The sequence below is a fragment of the Poecilia reticulata genome, chromosome 7 (assembly GCF_904066995.2).
Source record: "Poecilia reticulata chromosome 7, P_reticulata-male-v2, whole genome shotgun sequence".
Taxonomy (NCBI): domain Eukaryota; kingdom Metazoa; phylum Chordata; class Actinopteri; order Cyprinodontiformes; family Poeciliidae; genus Poecilia; species Poecilia reticulata.
In genome coordinates, this window is record NC_088836.1 from 14,438,493 (window position 1) to 14,456,115 (window position 17,623).

General features: G+C 41.8%; 1 protein-coding gene across 3 annotated transcripts in view; it reads right to left on the reverse strand.

The window, feature by feature from the left end:
• rerea (arginine-glutamic acid dipeptide (RE) repeats a) overlaps window positions 1-17,623 on the reverse strand; it is a 192,638-nt gene that overhangs the window by 78,637 nt on the left and 96,378 nt on the right. For all 3 annotated transcript variants that reach the window (XM_008413332.3, XM_008413330.3, XM_081608948.1), the window contains exon 3: window positions 8,072-8,142. In XM_008413332.3, the coding sequence (XP_008411554.1) occupies window positions 8,072-8,142 (71 nt within the window). The remainder of the gene's footprint in view (window positions 1-8,071; window positions 8,143-17,623) is intronic.

The following is a 17,623-nucleotide window of genomic DNA, read 5'->3' on the forward strand; positions in this document are numbered from 1 at the left end:
AGCCTGTGACCCCGCCACCTCGGCTAAATGACCTAATGTTATTACAAAGAATGGATTAAAGGCTTCACCTCGGTGAAAATTCAAGTGTGCAGAGACAGAGGAAGAGAGGATGGGAAAAAGGCAGGATTAGTAGAGTGCATTGCCTCATAGACGAGTAATAATCGAATGTAACATTGTAAGTGACGTCACCTTAAAATAAAAAAGAAGCCTTACCAGTAGACTCAAGTTAGTTAGTTGTCAAATGGAGTGCCTCAAGAAAGCATTCACACCCTTTGTGCTTTTTCACACGGTCACGCCTCAAATAATGGTTTATTTTAATGTGCCGTGTTCCTTTGTCTTCAAGTTTTTGCCAACACATGTCAGCTGGGTTTATACTGAGAATAAATCAGATGATTACATACAGGTGACTTCTAAAGTCAACTGCTTGAACTTAATATGACTTCGGGGGTATTGGAGTGAAGCTTACACTTAACGATTTTTTTTATAAAATGACATGATGTGCAAAATAATAGGGTGTTTTCACACAATAGTCTAGTAGACTAGGTTCAATTGGGGACCAAAATTGGAACAATTGTTAAATTTTCAGCTGGAGCTGCTCGCTTTCAACCTGCAATGCGTCAAACCGACCAAATCCTTTGAACAAACTGTTTACCTCCGTCCTTGTGGGGGGCGCCACACCAAGATCGGAACAACATAAAAACCGCTGAAGAAGAAACTAAAAGCAACTTCCTTCTTCAACAAAGAAGAAGGAAGTGGGGTTAGATTTTAGTGACTGCAGAACTTATCTTTGGAAAGCCTTACACTTTAGTCCACTTCCTGGTTTTGTAGCTTTGTTTTGTCCGCTTGTATTCACATATGCATTTGAACTGAGCCAGAGTTCACGTCAACCGAACCGAGACTAAACGGACTAAACAGGTATGGTGTGAATGCACCCTGAAATAACTATTAATAATTTCAGAAGGCTTTGTACACCTTAAATCTGTTTTTCAAGCTGTAAATAGATTTGCATCCATTTGGCAGCTAGGAGACAAAAACATGGCATCACTTTTCTGTCCTGAACTCAATTTGAATATAGGTGACAGTCAAAGGATGTTCAGGTTTTAGCAGCTGCTCTGCTTTGGTTCCCGTTGCTTTAAGGCTGCTACTCAGAGGTAAACATGACAGGAAGAATGCTTCAATCAAGCAGTTTGCAGCCAGCTTGCCTGGCCGGCCCCCGTCTACAGACAGCTAGATGCCCTTGTCAAAGGCGCTTCCTCACACAAAGCACAAAGACAAGCAGACACTTAAGACAGCAACTCTCACACACACACACCCACTGTAAATGCCCACATGTTAATGCTTGCAAAATGTACTAGCTTGCTCACAGCAGCTGAGTGGACTGTGAAATGGAGCGAACACAAATACACACAAACACACACACAGAGAGAGAGAAAATAGCCTCTAATGACTGTAGCGCCCCTCTCTCAGGAGATGGCAGCGGCTGCTGCTCTACTTGATAAATATTAACAAGAAGTGCGACTGATGGTGGTGCTCACTGATCCATAATTGCATTTCAAATGTTCAGCGGGGGCTTGGGTGGAGGGTGGTCACGAGGGGGAGAAATGGGAAGATAAAGAGGGGGAAACTCCAGCTCCTAGGCAGTGACAAGAGAGAAGCCAACAACTGTCTAGTCATCCAGCGCCCATCATCGCAGCGCCTCGGCACCAACCAGAGACTTTTTCTAGTCTGTACAGAAGCTGAGCGTTACAGTCCAGGATTGTCACATTCACTGACTTCCCGCAGCATGCATCATCACAGACCACTGACACCGCTACTGTGAATCACGGGAGAAATCAGAGCACAGAAAGATGGAAGGAAAGTAGTTTTTTTTCTTCTTTTTTTTTGACAGCAAATGTACATCAAGTGGAATGTTTTCATTGATCTGAATGTGTGATGGACAGAAGTTAATTAGCCTGTGGATTTCATTGTTAAGCTAATTCAGAGCACTTTGGATTTCATTAGGCCTGGAAGTCAAGGTCTGCAGAAAAACTAATAGCTGCTCATGTTAAAAAATGCATATTTATGCACATATATTTGCATCTCTATCAAACATTTTTAATTATGGGCTTTGAATAGGTGGCTTTTTTCCAAGGCGGTATGATGAGCTTTCGGCTCATAACAATAAGTGGTGAAAAGTAGGATAAACATCCAGTTGATGCACAAAACAAAACAAGTTGTCCCATGTCAACATACATAAACATTTACGATCACTGCAGACAGTGAATTTATGTCCTGATGAGGCAATGGCTAGTATGACATTCTCACCGATTGATAAATGTGAGTAAAAATATGATATGTGTTTATTGGGCAAAATTACTTCTCATAGAGTTGTATGACAAGCAGGAATTAGCTGGTAAACTACTGGGTATATCTGCCCTGGAAGTCAATGTGCATTCAGCTGCTAACACACACACTGCTTTTGCAGCTTATCAAGCATGGACGTACAAAGCAACCTTAGCTTAATAAGAGTGATGAGTGGACTGACGCCATGTCTGTCGGTCCTTTTTGCAAAGGGAAATATCTACAAAAGGCAAAATTTGTCTTTCTTCTAAGCAAGTCAAAACTGCAAAACGCCTTCTTTCAGCCCACTGACAGGAAGTGTGCAGCAACAGATGAAAAATGTTTAAAAGCACTGCTCTCTCAACTCTCTCAATAGAAGCATTACTCAAAGTCTTGATAAGTTTATTTGCAAAACAGTCAGCCAGCAGGTCAGGTCAAGAAAAAAATAATTTTATTTTGAAATACGTATATTATAGTAAATTTACAGGCAGTGGCGCAACTACACATTATTCAGGTGGATGCAAAAACCTAGATCAAAACTACTGTTTATACATTTAGCATCTTAAGTGCTTTACTCCTTGGACAAAAAAGTAAAAAGAAAAAAAGAAAATCATAAAAATAGCTAGTGGCCAGAAAAAGCATGCTTGTTGGGTTGCTAGTAAATAAAGTAACAAATCAAAACATCAGAAACAAAAGCTGGCGCACGTTAACATCAATTAAAAACACAGATTAGACATGTAGAGGATAGCCAAATCCACTTCCACAAAATCTTGTCTGTAAGATAAACGGCCAAACTATCAGCGTGAATAGTGATTTATAAGCACCACTTTTGTTTTGACACGTCTGATAAATTAGACTGACAGCAATAAATTAGCTAAAACCATAGATGAGTTAGTTTCCAGCTAGCGCAGAGCGCAAAAAAAAAAAAAAAGCAGAAAAAAGCAGTGCATTTCACACATTCGCTTAAACATATTTGATGGAGGAGAGAAAGCCCAAGCATATTTCTGATAATTATAGACATACCGCCTGATTAAACGGGAAAAGAATGTGTAAATACAACGTGACTGGGAAAGTCCTCTGTCTCCTTAAGCTGCTCAGACCTACAACATGCAAGATGGACTTGTGGCAAGATAATTGCATTGTGCGTGGCTCTAATTAAATGTCCAGAAGCAGGAAGATCCTTGGTTGGAGATTTGTGTGTGCGAGACTAACAGTGGGAGAGCAAACGTGTGTGCGTGTGTGTGTGTGTGTGTGTGTGTGTGTCTGAGATGGTGTACTAGTCTCCTCAATCCCCTCGTTCCCAGAGGGAGAAATGCTGCAATCACTCCATTAGTGAAAGAGGAAGGGGGAACAGAGAAGCTGGGATGAAACAGAGAGAGAAGGATGTGGAGAAGAAAAGGGGGGAGGGAGGACAGGACACAGCTGACTTGGCCAATAACAGCAAATGAGGTTAGAAACAAGCAGAGAGAGAGGTAGGAGGGTCAATGAGCGTCGAGGACATGGACACAATGACTCCAACGTGGGATGAGAGGAGGAGGAGGAGGTGGTGGGGGTGAGTGACAACAGATGAGGAGGAGGGGAGAGGGGATGAGTTGTAGAGACAGATGGATGAAAGAGAGAGAGAGATGGAGACAGAGGAGATGTTAAGGTAAGAGAAGGAAGATTGATCTGTGACGTCAGGATTGGAGGAAAGATGTGCTGATGGTGTCGCTGCCTCATTGTCTAAAGACTCGGCGCTCACGACAAGCGGTTTGCACGTTGCTGTGTGTGTGTGACCGTGTCGCATTGAACCAGATAGTCGAGCGACAATCTGAAGATTCACAACCGGTATGGAGATCTATCAGACAGTCGTGACACAAACGTTCACCTCAATAATGTTCCTCCATTAAGCAGAGAAGGTAAACTAATTACAAAATCACAACAGTAATCAAAACCAGGCATCGAGGACTGAAGGGCCCCAATTAACCTCAAGCACAACGAGAGAGAGAATGAAATCACCACAATGAGTCTGTGTGTCTAAGGAAGCAAAAACGTTACAAAAACTTTACAAATCAAGTGGGTATTATAAAAATGTCCTACTTCACAGTTTCTATATACAAATCATTCGTCTATTAAGTAAGAAAGTCCTGATTCAGACCTTGCTGTTGTTGTACCGTCTGTGATTTAGTCAGCCAATCCCCTCAGTGACTTGTTTGGGCACATTAGTCTGACAAATTTAAAAGCAAAAGCTTGTTTTTACATCCAGTTAGCAAAATTACATTTTAAACCATGCACCCAATTTTGTGGATCTAGTATAGGGGTTTCCTTTCAATCACTATGTTTTTCAGTCTTTACAATGTTTCAAAGAGAAAGGAGGACTGTGTTCGCTGCTGCATCTATCCATACGTGTGTCTGTGTGAATCCCAGCCAACTTTCAGAATAGAGAGCTGCTGAAACACCAGTCATCAAATGTTATGATGTTCAAAGCAAAACACTTCATTTATAAATCAGGAGTTGCTTTTTAGTAAGTTTAGTCAGCTCATGAATAGTTAACACTGTATGTTATGACCCGAATTATCAATGAGCCATATGAAAGCAAAGAGCAAACATGCTAACATTAGCATAGAATGTCTACAGGAATCGGATACTAAAACAATAATAAAGATACTCTCTAAAAATGCTTTCAACTGCCTATTTTAATAGTTCAAACACCAAATATGCCTTAATACATACTGATACTCATAGTAGAAAGCAACATAGTCTTTTTTTTATTTCTGTTCTCAGGGTGCAGCCAAACAGCACCAAGTGCAATAATGTGTTATATATATATATATATATATATATATATATATATATTATTATTATTATTTTTATTATTTTTTTTTTAAATGTGCTCTACAAAAAGATTGATACATGGTTTTTCCAAAAATAATTAGGAGTTATGTTTCACAAAAAAAAAAAATAAATTTAAAAAATGCACAACTAGGAAGTGTATACACACACGACAAGTATTTGTTCATGTTAATGAAATTTAGTCAATTTGGCAAATGCCTGTTGACTTGGATCGGTATCGCAGACAAAAACAAAACAAAAAGAAAACAATCCAAACAACTGATACTTGGTATGTTTATAATAATAAATGTTTGGCTCCTGTCATTAAAACTTAAATATAGGCCAAGATATAGTAGAAGGTTAAACATTTTGTTGAAATGACTATAATGGCTTCCCAGTGGTTATCTTTGTAGCCGGCCAGACATGTTAGGAGGAAGGCAGGAGGCTGAAATCTATATAACTGGATCAATAAGTCACAGAGGTTGCAGTGGTCACTGCAGCTGCCACTGTTGAGTAAACAAGCGGAGGAAAATGATTGTCCTCCAAGTCAAGAATGACCCCAATCATGATCTAAGAATTGATTCTGTTCCTCCCCTTATTTCTTCCTGTATTTTTTATATTTGCATCCGTTATTGCCGACAGTCCAAATTTCTGTACAGAAGATCAAATCTGTGCATCAAGACAAATCTGCGGATTTCTCACACAATATGTGAAGAGGAAAAGAGTCAGCCCATCCCCACACAACACAGTGATGGTTTATACAAAGCACTAATTGGATTCACAGGTCATTAGATGGAGAACACAAGTGACACTCTCTCAGCTTAAAGACTGGATCAGATAGGCGTGAAAATGGAGATGGCTGCGAGAGGGGTAATATCGATGGGGTTGTTTGGTACAGGACCAATAAAATGTTCTTTCCCTGTGCTGTGCCTCTGAAGCCCGGTTACACCATGAATGGCAGGGGGGTTAATCAATAATTTGTGAGGCAAGAAATAAACGGTGGGGGGAAGGACAAAGACGAAGAAAAAGAAAAAGAAGAAGGGGGAGACGAGGGAAAAGAGAAGAATGGTTTCTGCTGTTGCTCCTTTTTTAATGTATCATTACAAGGACGAGTGAGATGACACTGCTCATCTAAACAGTACAGTGGTCAAACATTTCCTTTATTCCATCAAGGCCCATATAAAACAAGCTGGGAGTTTTTCCACTGCATTAGCACAGAAACAGCAGCAGCAGGCCCTTTTTTGTGATTTGTCGCCGTGTGACAAAGTGAACTCACTTAAAAACACTGTAGTTGTTTAAAAAGCCAGCAGGGCTTGTTGTTTTAACATAGGAGGACAAGAGTGTAGTCTGCTCATACACATTCAAGCATGCAGATGGCTGGTCATTAATTACAGATGGACTGGGGGAGGGAGTCACAGAGAGACGGATACAGAGAGTTGAAGGGAGAGGTCAGCTAAAGCAGCCAGTTTTCTGTCTCTCTCTCCCTGGACAATTACCTCTAACTGCCCCCTTACCTCCCCGAACCCTGTTAATCAAGGGGCAGGTTTGTAGCTTTTCATGCTAAATTCTGCGTGCAAGAGAAAGGGGAGCGGTACTCAGCACTTTCCAGGTACAATCCGATTAAAGTCACACTGCTGTGGGGAGCTGGCTGCAAGTCCTACGGCTCACCTTAAAACCTCCTGTCCACACAACAACTGACCTTCATTTATTTAAAACACGCTCTATCCAGAAAGATCCTTTGCACTTTTTAACATTTTGGTCAAGATGCAAACAAAGATATTTCTGTATTTTATTGGTACTTCATGAGATGGGCATGCTTTGGCTGCTACGTTTTTAGCTCAATTTATTCTACCCATCGCACAGTTACTACAGAACTAATGCTATTCCCACAGCATGGTGCTGCTAACACCACCACGCTTTATGTTGAGGATGTTTCCTGTAGCGCTCAGACATGACACCACATTGCAGTGGGATGAAAATGCAAACAGCACTGATATTTCTGGCCTTAAAAATACAGTTTCATAGCCACAAAACATGACCACAGCAAAACCACAAAAGACAGAGAAAATTTTAAAAAACTAACAAAACTGCGTGTGTGGTTTCAGGTTCAGTCAAACATAGATTTTGTGCAATTTTCATCCGTCAAGAAGAAACAAGCAGTTGACATCAAGAAATCCTTTATTACAGATGGCGATAAAACACAGAGGGACAGGAAAGCTAACCGAGATCACGCTGCGCGCTACTTGAAAGAGTTTCTGCATGATCGGCATGTGGCCCTGAAATATTCATGATTCATGTGTGTCAGTGAAGCAAAGTATGTGAATCTCTCCAAAAATAATGCACCGTCTTTCATCTGCAACAACAAAGACCAATCTGTTGTGGTGAACTAACATGCAGCGTTCCTTTCAGAAGACGGAGAATGCAGTGCGAGACAACAAACTACAAGTGTGTGTGTGTGTTCACAAGTGTCCTATTGCTTAGAAAACAAGCCCCTCTTTGCTAAACTGACTGAGCTTGATGAATCAGCCATTCTTGCAGCAAATTAAAAACTAATTTCTTTCTTTATGCAGGGAAAGGGGTAATTTGGTCACATTAGGTTGTAGAAAAATCTATTTAAAACCGGTGAGGGTTTCCTCCATTAAATCAATTAAGTGCATCTACAAACATCTATATTTTCATTACGAGCATTATTACACACTGCATGCAGTGGACTGCGAATGTGGTAAATATTCAAAGCAGACTCCCAGAGGGCCTTCCTGCTTGTCCGGGCAACAAAACTCGACACGAAAAGTCATCTTTTTGAAATCAGCGCAGATGTAAGCCACGTGCACAAGCAACGCAAATCAATTTTACAGCATTAAACACCCAGCTTGATTGGTTTGTGCTGCATCTCAGGTTAGCAGGAGAAAAAGAAAAAAAATAGACATAAAAATCTACTCACCAGCTTGAAATCCTGAATGCTACAAATAAAGTATGGAGTATTGGGTCGCCGACTCTCGATGTACACACAATCTGCAAGTGAGAAATGGGAAGAAAAAGGGGTTTTAGAGATGATTTTCATACTTATCAGAGCTTTCATGATGTTAAGCAGTCAGACTTGGCAATGCATTATTTCTTGTGCCATTACCTCTGCTGAAAAGACATTTTTCTCCTCGAGTCAAATTCAATTGGAATGCGAGTAATAGGATTAAAGACTTTTGGAGCGCTACAAGGTTGCCTTTCCAAAGCAAACATTACGCTCAAGGGGAATTATGTTATTGTTCCACTCCGTTTATACACCAGTGAGCAACACTGACTTTAACCTCATCCCACCCAACCCCCACCACCTCCACCGAGTCATCGCCACATGGCCGTAACCATGGAGGCGACCTTGGAGGGGACCAAACCTGCAACTCGTTTTCTGACATTTGACAATTTTCCTCGCACTTTAAATCAACTTTTGACTACATTTTCTGGGATCATTTTCAAAGTGCCATCCACATTTACTGGCAATCCTAGCAAAGATGTGCCAAAGGTCTTAAAATCATCTTTTACTTCATGATGTAGTTATGTTAATAGTTACACAAATGCAGCTTTTTTAGTTTAACTCAAAGTATTCATCCCATTATAAAGTAAATGCTTAACAAAATCACCTCACCAGTGACAATTATTGGAGATCCTGTGATCAATATTTGCAGCAGCCGTGACAGGACAGCATCTAGTTTTCTTCCGCACCATTTGACAATGTTGAAGCAGACAAACACAAGGATCTTTGACTGTTTCTCAGAGCCCAAACTTCCTGTTTTGCATCGTTGTCCTGCTAAAAGGCCCACTGATGACATCTGAGGTTTTCTACCAGAGGCCACTAGACTTATATTTGATGTCTCCTGCTATTTTAAAAGAAGTTTATAACCCCAATAAGTTCTCCACGCCTTCAAAGTCCCACAACTCACATTACCAAAGACTATGACGTACTTTTCCTGATGTGCAACCTTTGTTTCACCCCAGATCCACATGGAGTGTTTCTGCCTCCAGATTTCAGTTTAATCCCATCATATTTAAAAAGTCCATCTTGCTACAGATCCCAACAAGAAAATATTGTTATTAAAGGAATTTTAATTGCATCAGTTTTGTTAAAAACTTATTTGACATCCTGTGATTTTTTTTTTTTTCTCCGCTCAAAAGATTTGAGTTCAATGCAGTTTTCAATGTCGGATCATGTTCCTGCAATAAAATATGAATTTCTTTTTCAATTTTTACAACACTGTTTTGTCTTTCAGATTCTCTTGCTCTCTTGATTCTCTCCCATGATCACACAAAATGTGACGCATAGTAACCACCAGAGACGTCCCACTCAAACGATCCCATAGCATAGCACGTTTAAATTAAGAGGATATGTAATCCCCAAACACACTACATATGTCTAACTAGCTTTGGATTAGAATTAGAGAAAAAAAAAAAAAAGAAGCAATCCGCCCTCTCTCTCTTATCTATTTTTAAAACGGTGGTTAGTGATGTCAGTCCTGTAGCACCGAGTGAGAGGAGCCGGCTGTGTTGTTGAATGAAATGTGACTGGTGGTATGGCCAGGTCGTGAACTCTTGTCTCCTTAACAATCACGCTGCTGAGGACGTAAACACATGGCCACTTCCGCTGAGAAGAAAATAAGAGGAAGAGGAAACAACTAACGGCCCCCTCCAGACACAACCGCGTGTTATTAAACTGCAAAAGGAAGATTTCCGACCGCTAATGTCACACGTATTGTACCGTGTGAAACCCAACCGTAAAGAAAAGACAAATCTCCCTGCTCCGTCTGATACAAAAACATAAAACACGGCTCTATATTGCTTTCTATTGATTTAAAAACAATCAAACAAACTCCTGGTTTTTGCTGCGACGGCTCACGTCTTTGTGAGCTCTCTGCCTCAAAGAAAGCCAACGGAGGCAAGATTTACACTGACAAACAAACTGCTGGCGCTCATCTCACCAAAAAACACACGCTGAGCGGGTTTGATGCTGAAGAATTAACAAAAGATCTGCAGCTACCTTTTTCTTCCCTCCTCCACTTCTCTCGGTGACTGACGCTGCCATCATCTGTTATTTATTTGTTTGTGTCAACACAGCTATCGATCCGGCTGTGGTTTATCTTACCGCTGGCAGAGGAGAGAGAGGCAGGGGGAGATATTAAATGGCCCTGACACCCAAGATACCGTTTTGTAGAGGTGCTGGTGTGTACAAGAGCATCCCTGACATCATTTGCTTTGTTTTTTTTTTCCCTAAGTGTGTCTGCATGTGTGTGAGACCCCAGGGTGGGCTTGTTATCTGCTGTGAGCTGAATGAGCTGTTCTAACGGATGGAGGGATGAGAAGGAGGAGGGGGGGAGCGGTTATCGCCCACGCTCGGTCTGAGTAACGCATTATATCTCTTTCTTACTACTAGCCTCTTCCTGTCCCCCTTTTACAGCATCCCTGGAAGTCATTTACAAGATAACATGAATGAAAACGTCCATCAGTCCTATTGTGTGATCTGTGAGCAACACAGGCAGCGTGAGAGACAGAGAGAAGTTGGCGAGGGAGCGGAGGGGGCTGGGAGGGGGTCGGAGAACAAAAGAGTCTAATCTGAAGGAGATGACATGTTTCGGAGAAGTCAAATCAGGGGAATTAGGGTTTAGTGTCCCCTCACCTTGGCGGCAAATTCATTTAGAGGAGCCAAATCTCCGTGTCTGCGCCCATGAGCACATCAACAGGCACAAAGGAGAGAGAGAGCGAGAATGAAAAAGATAGTGGGGGTGGCGGCGGCGGAGGGAGGAGGAGGGTGGGGGACAGGGATCTGCTTTAATCACTTACAGACAGCGTGGCAGTCCATTCTTCCAACGTCAAAAGCACATTTTGAATTAATTTCGGACAGTGAAAAGTACACTGCCCTTCGGGGCATTTCTCTGAAAGCGACTACAAGGCAAAACTCTATGAATTCCAAAAGTTAAAGCAAAGTTAGCACCTTAAAATTTGCCTTTAGAATGAAAAAAGGGGGAAGGAATTGGCGCCAGGGGAGACACTGTGTGGAGGAAACATGGTGGAAACGGGCCTCCTGGTTCCTCAACGGTCGTCGGAGATTGTTAAACATTCCTGCCATTTTGTGCTTTTGGAAGTGGGTCTCCTCGCTGAAGTGTAGAGGTGAAGAGGGGAGGGAGGAGAGAGGTTTAGCTGTGGAGTGGGTGTACGTGTGGGGGATGTTTTTTTTTGTTTTTTTTAAAGACTGAAGTGCATGCTGGGTGCGTAGATGTAGCCTTCACCATAGGAGGAGGGAGACCACAGCAGGACCTTAGCAAGATTAGTGCTCCCATTCCTTCAGCAACAATAAGTTCAGCTTCCACCGCACCAAACCAGAGACGGAGAAAAGGCTCCACGCTCACACTGACACGGCGCCGGAGCGTTTTAATGCTCAATTTACAGACTTTTACAGAACCAAATCTTTTCATCTTTATCATCATGGAGTCCTACAGCAGGGTGCATAATGAAAACAAAGGAAAAAAAGGTAAAAATGAAGTAAAAAAGGAAGGGAAAAAGTTAAAAGGGGAGAAGGAAGGAAAGTAGGGAAAAAAAAGGAAGGAAGGAACAAATGAAGGAATGAAGGAAGGGAAGAAAAAATGTAAAAAGAATGGAGGGAGGAGGGAGGGAGGAGGGAGGCAAAGAAGGAAAAAGGTAAGAGGAAGGAAATAAAGGAAAATGGACTTAAATTAGCAAAATGAGGAAATGGGAAAGGAAAAGGAAAAAGATGGAAGCTATCACACAAGGAAGGAAGAGAGCAGGAGTCGAGTAAAAAAGAAATGGGAGAAGGGCACAAGGAAGAAAGGAAACAAGAAAAGAAAGACAAGGTGACAATGTTAGAGATGAGTAATAAAGGAAGGATGCATAAAAAACACAAGAAAGTAAAATGAAGGAAGGGAAAAGAATAGGAACCATTTAAGAGGGAGAGAACTGAGGCACAAAAAGTGAGGGAGGACAAGGAAGGAACACGATGGAAGAAAGAAGGAAGGACAGGAGGAATGGAGGCAGGAGACAAGGTGGAAAGGAAAGAACAAAGGAACAGAGGTCACACTGTCACCGCTGACTCCAAAGAGCAACGCCATATTGAATATTATGACCTACACACACACACACACACACACACACACACACACACACACACACACACACACACACACACACACACACACACACACACTCCGACTCTTTGTTCGGGCTGCTGTTCTCTTACGGCTACCAAGCATGTCTAATCTAAAACACACCTCAGCGAAAAGAGTCGTGCATTACTTCGAAACAAATACGATGCCGTTTAATTTGCTGCTGCATTCCAGCAGCGGGGAGGGGAGGGGCGAGTTCCTGATAACATCAGCCAGGCTTTTACTTCGCTGAGCCAAAAACAATGAGCGAGTCGCACCGTGAACACAGACGTATACAGACAGTGTTTTGTAAACACGGCAGCGGAGGGCGGCGAGGGGGGAGACGAATATTTTAGGATGAGACACAGGCTTATTAAAATCAAAGGGAGTGTTTGTTTAAGTCATACTAGCAGGTGGTGAGAGTTGAGCATGAGGCAGGATGCACCTGCATTGTTAAAAGTGGAGCTGGGCTCACATGCATCAACATGCAGGCATGCAACAAAACTCCTCTAGTATAATGGTCCAATTGATCTGCACATTTACAATAATGTAAATGCAGATGGTGTAAGGGTTCGGAGGTAAACTAGTAACTGTCTTGTCAACAGGGTCAGATTGTAATTTGTAGATTTATTTTGAAAAGTATGTTCTTATTTTGTTGAATTTTCTGATGGTTCTCTCAGTGACTTTTACAATCTTCAGTCATTTTTACCCTGACATGTTCTATTAAATGTGTTTAGCAAAACCTACAGCAACATTTCTAAATCTTTATATATATATATATATATATATATATATATATATATTAACAGGATAGAAGGTTACAAAAGATAAGAAAATGTCTCTCTTGCAACATAACAAAATAACCTGAGTCATTCTGCAGTGGAAATTATTTGAAAATAACTAGTGTGGAAATACAAGTAAAACTATGTTTAGTTTTATAATATTTACCTTCAAAAACAACATTCAGTACTTCAAGATTTTTGAGCTATTTAAGCCCTGCCCACTTTTTCACAGTCTACACTCTCACAACAAACCAACCTTTGAAAAAAAAGTTTCAAACACAGGACCGTTTTCATTCACACAGAAACATGGAAAGGCCCAAAATAATGTTTTTACTGCCACAGACCTGAAAGTGCCACTAAATATGGAATATTGGATGACAAAAGTTGACCTTCTTGTCCGTATCGAGTTGGATTGTAAAACTAAAATTACAAGACGAACAAGTAATCCACTACTGTTATTATTACATATGATACGTTTGAGGTCACAGGTCAGGTTAGACTTTGTGCTAAAACATCAAAACTTTAACAAGAGAGTTGTTGTTGCTATCCACAAGTATAAATGGGAGGGGGAACATTTTCAAAAAATAAAACAGTTTCGGGTCAAAAAAGTGAGCGTTTCCATGTGGACGGGGGAATAACTTTTCTGTTTGATGGGGGAAAAAAAACGTTACAGTGTGGACAGGGCCTAGTAGCCACCGTAGCTGTAACTAATAATTCCACTGAAATACATTTCCTCTGTGTTGAATCAATACAAAATGTTGAGATGTTTAAGAGGCAGTTTGTGCATTTTGCTTAACCAAACACTGCAGATCAAAATTTACACATGGTGTCAAATTCCCTTCATTTCTACAGCTTGCAGTTTATCAGCAGCACAATGGATGTAATAATGAAAGTACAGAGGGTGTGACGACACGGAAGAGCTAACACAGACAAGGGAAGAATAATACAGGTGTTTGAACTGATCCAACACAAACTCCAGCAGCTTGCAGAGACACACCAGCTGATGTCCAAGCCTGTCTGTTTGCTGCTTCCTGCTGGCTTGCTCCCACTAGGCTGGTGTCACATGCAGACAAGGCCTGGAGGTGCAAGGACACGCGATTCCTCCACAGCTTTCCTTCCTGTTTTCCCCTCCGCCGACCCAACAAGTCCTACTTCTCGCTAAAAAAGCAAAGGGAAATACCTGGCAAGCGATACCATCAGCTCTCTACAATAGAGGCAGGTCTACAGCTGACTTAGCTCCTCGGGGGAAAACAGAGGCTCTTTGACAGTAACACCCCCCCCCCTCCGTCGACCCCGCTCCTCTCCTTCTCGCCTAGCCCACGCTTTCTCATTTAGCAGTCGGCAGGTGGTTGGATTTCACTAAAAAGCTCTTTTCCCAGAGTCTCTAGCGTAAAGGAAGAGAGAGCAGAGCAGAGCGAGGCTCTTTTAAAAATAGATCCGCTCCGTTAACGGCGGGCTGCGGATTCACACTGCCGTGTTTCAACAGGAAATGATTCCCAGGGCTTGTCCCTTATGTTTGCCTGACTAGAAGCAGCTACGTGATTGACGGCTAGCCTTTGCAGCTCAGAGGATATGTTTTGCTAATGTGCAGTGGCAGTTGTCCAACGCTGAATGAGTAACATTTTACTGGCTTTTTCACAGTCGACACTCTCACAACAAACCAACCTCTTCAAAGCATCGTGAGAAAGAAATTATCTTGGCATGTGAAATCGCAGAAGCTAATATTTTTGTTAAATAAAAAAAAAATAAAACAGCTCAATTGTAGCAATCAGAAAGTCTGAAAAGTTTCCACACTTTTCCTCCACTCTGTTTTTTTTATAAAATAGTCAATTCTACTCTTTTGAAATTATGTTAAAATGTGGATCTGGTTTAGTTGAATAAAATGCACAAATTGCCTAACAAAAATATTCATCATCTCTAAATCATTTTTGTACAAAATAATATTTTTTTTTAAAATTCCCAAATAATAAAATAAAAGCACACAAGCTCTTATTAAGCTCAGTTTTTGTTGCAACTACACTGGAGCTTTCTGAGGGACATTATATTTAATGAGACTTTACACAAAGGTCACATTGTTCAAAAAATTCCCTTTGAAATGATGCACTGCTGCTATCAAGTGCCATCACAATAGGTTCACACATCTAAATTTTATTTAGCCATAAGTTGTCATGTTTTCAGTTAACACGTCATGCGAGAATAAAAACAAATATCTGGAGAAAAAAAAACTAACTATACAGAACTCCTAACAGACCCTCCCTACCATAAAATCCGGCAGAGGTAGCATCATGCTTTGTTATGCTCTTCTTCAGCAGGAAAGAAGATGGGGTAGTCCTGAAATAAACCCAAAAGGTCCTGCTTCTGTTGAAACAATAATCTTACAATTACGAAAATTTGTAAGAAAAAAAACATTTGATTTTGTGTGTGAATTTCCACACTTGCGAAAATAAGGAGGGACTGTTTAATAAAATATATTGATGTAGGTCGACGTAATGTGGAAAAAGTCTTAAAAGACGACGTTTAATACAACATAATGTGGAAACTTGAAGTTCTGGTAATCGCCGAGAAAATGAAATGTTTATACGACTACAATCAGTGAGGCTGAAAGTTAAGGGAAACTGGGAAGCCTGGTTATTGAGCTTCGTGTGCGTTTGTGTGTTACATATCTTACTGCTCTGCAGCTTGCTTTAAATGCACAAAATCTGATCCTGCGAGAGCAGAGAAGACTGGAGCAAGAATCACTGGCTGTCCCCATCAACGATGAAACGCAGAAGGACTTTTAAGTCTGTAATTTGTTTCTGTATGCTGCAACAAACAAACCATTACCGTCTCGCATCTAAAATTACCTAAATCACGTCTCTCTGCAGCTGATTAGGCAACCGGGCTGTAGGACACATGCTGAGGTTCCATTTTGATGGATAGAAGGGAAATAAGGAGGACATGCAGCGGCTGGAGCCAATAGGTATTTAGGACACTGGTGTGTGGATGAGAAAGATCACATTTTAAACGCGGCTGCACTAGTATAACAGTTGCAGATGTCGTTTTGCATAAGTAGTAGCTATCAGAGTGCTTTGCATGCATGCGTACAGGCAACTTTTGTGTCCGTCTCCTATTGATCCCCTCTTGGCGATGTGCAAACTCTCCGAGGAGAGGATCTTCAATATGGAGTGGGGGTGGATAAGAAGAGAGAACTGGCTTGGAGGAGTCTATCCGGGTCTGGAGAAGTGGTGCGAGCTCAGCCACAGGGCTCACATCGATCTGGCATGTCTGCTCGCCCTGTGCAGGGCTGCTTGCCCCACACAAATGGCCTGGGACACAGTCCCCAGGCCGCCGTCGCAGACGCTCTCCTCTCTGCGTTTTAAGCAGCAGCAGCAGGGCTTTAGTTAGCTGCAGGCCCACCTACTGGCTGCTCACACTTCCCTTTGCACCAAGTCCCCATCCAATCGATGTGCACTAAGCTGCCTGAAACCATCTTCAAGGGATAGAAAGGCTAAGCAGAGAGATTGGAGAGTGGTTGGAGACTGGGAAGGTTCAATACTAGATTACCTGTTATTTTGTATGTGATGACACAGGGCCTGCATTGCTTCTGAAGCTCCAAGTGACAAAAAGCAATCAAAACCCACAACCGGAGCAGATTCTGTCCTGCTTTGGCAACCGCTCTCCATCACGGTTCCGTCGCTCTCCATACAATATGGGGGTGGCGCAAATCCCCCTCTGAGGGTGGTCAGTTTTACATATTGTATGTCACTAGACGGGTATAAAGGGATTTAACATTTAGTAAAGCATAATCCATCGCAGGCTTTGTGCCTGCCTAAGCTGCACGCATCAAATCTGATTGCAAGAAGGCTGCTACCAATGGCTAGCTGGGAGGGGGGATGAGAACACACACACACACACACACACACACACACACACACACACACACACACACACACACACACAGAGAGATAGACACACATACACACATGCACACACGCATGGTTTGTCACTCGAACAATGAGGATAGGAGACAGCAGGAAGTCTGCCGGGGAGGTGGAGGTTCTTCCATGATGACACCGGGAGGTAAATTACAAACGAGCACGTAGGTGCTGAGGCTGTAGTACCGAGTCGAGAGCCGTTCTTAATATAAACCAATCTAACAACCCTCATCGTCATGGTGGGGGTGGGCTATGACATTTCAGCCCCTCGAAACCTGTCAATCTAACTGGAGGAGAAGACAGGAAACATAAATATTCCCCCCCACACTGGCTACGCTGCGCACTCGGATGTGGAAATATAAATATTGGATAGAGCTAGCCCTCCGAGATGGTTGGTTATGTTTATGCACCTTTTGAATGTTTCATTGATGTGATTGGCTGTTTACATTATTCTTCCTCCCCCGATTTTTTATTTTTTTTACTTTGAGCTGCATGGCGAGTCAATGCAGCGCAGACTGACTGCACTTTTATTGGTTAACCCTTGGTGTCAGGGTACGAATGGGCGATAAAAGTGACAATTACATTTATAACCCGGCCTTTTAGCTGGAAGTCTACCACCACATTCAGTAGAGCTGCACAGTATTAATATTGTAAAACC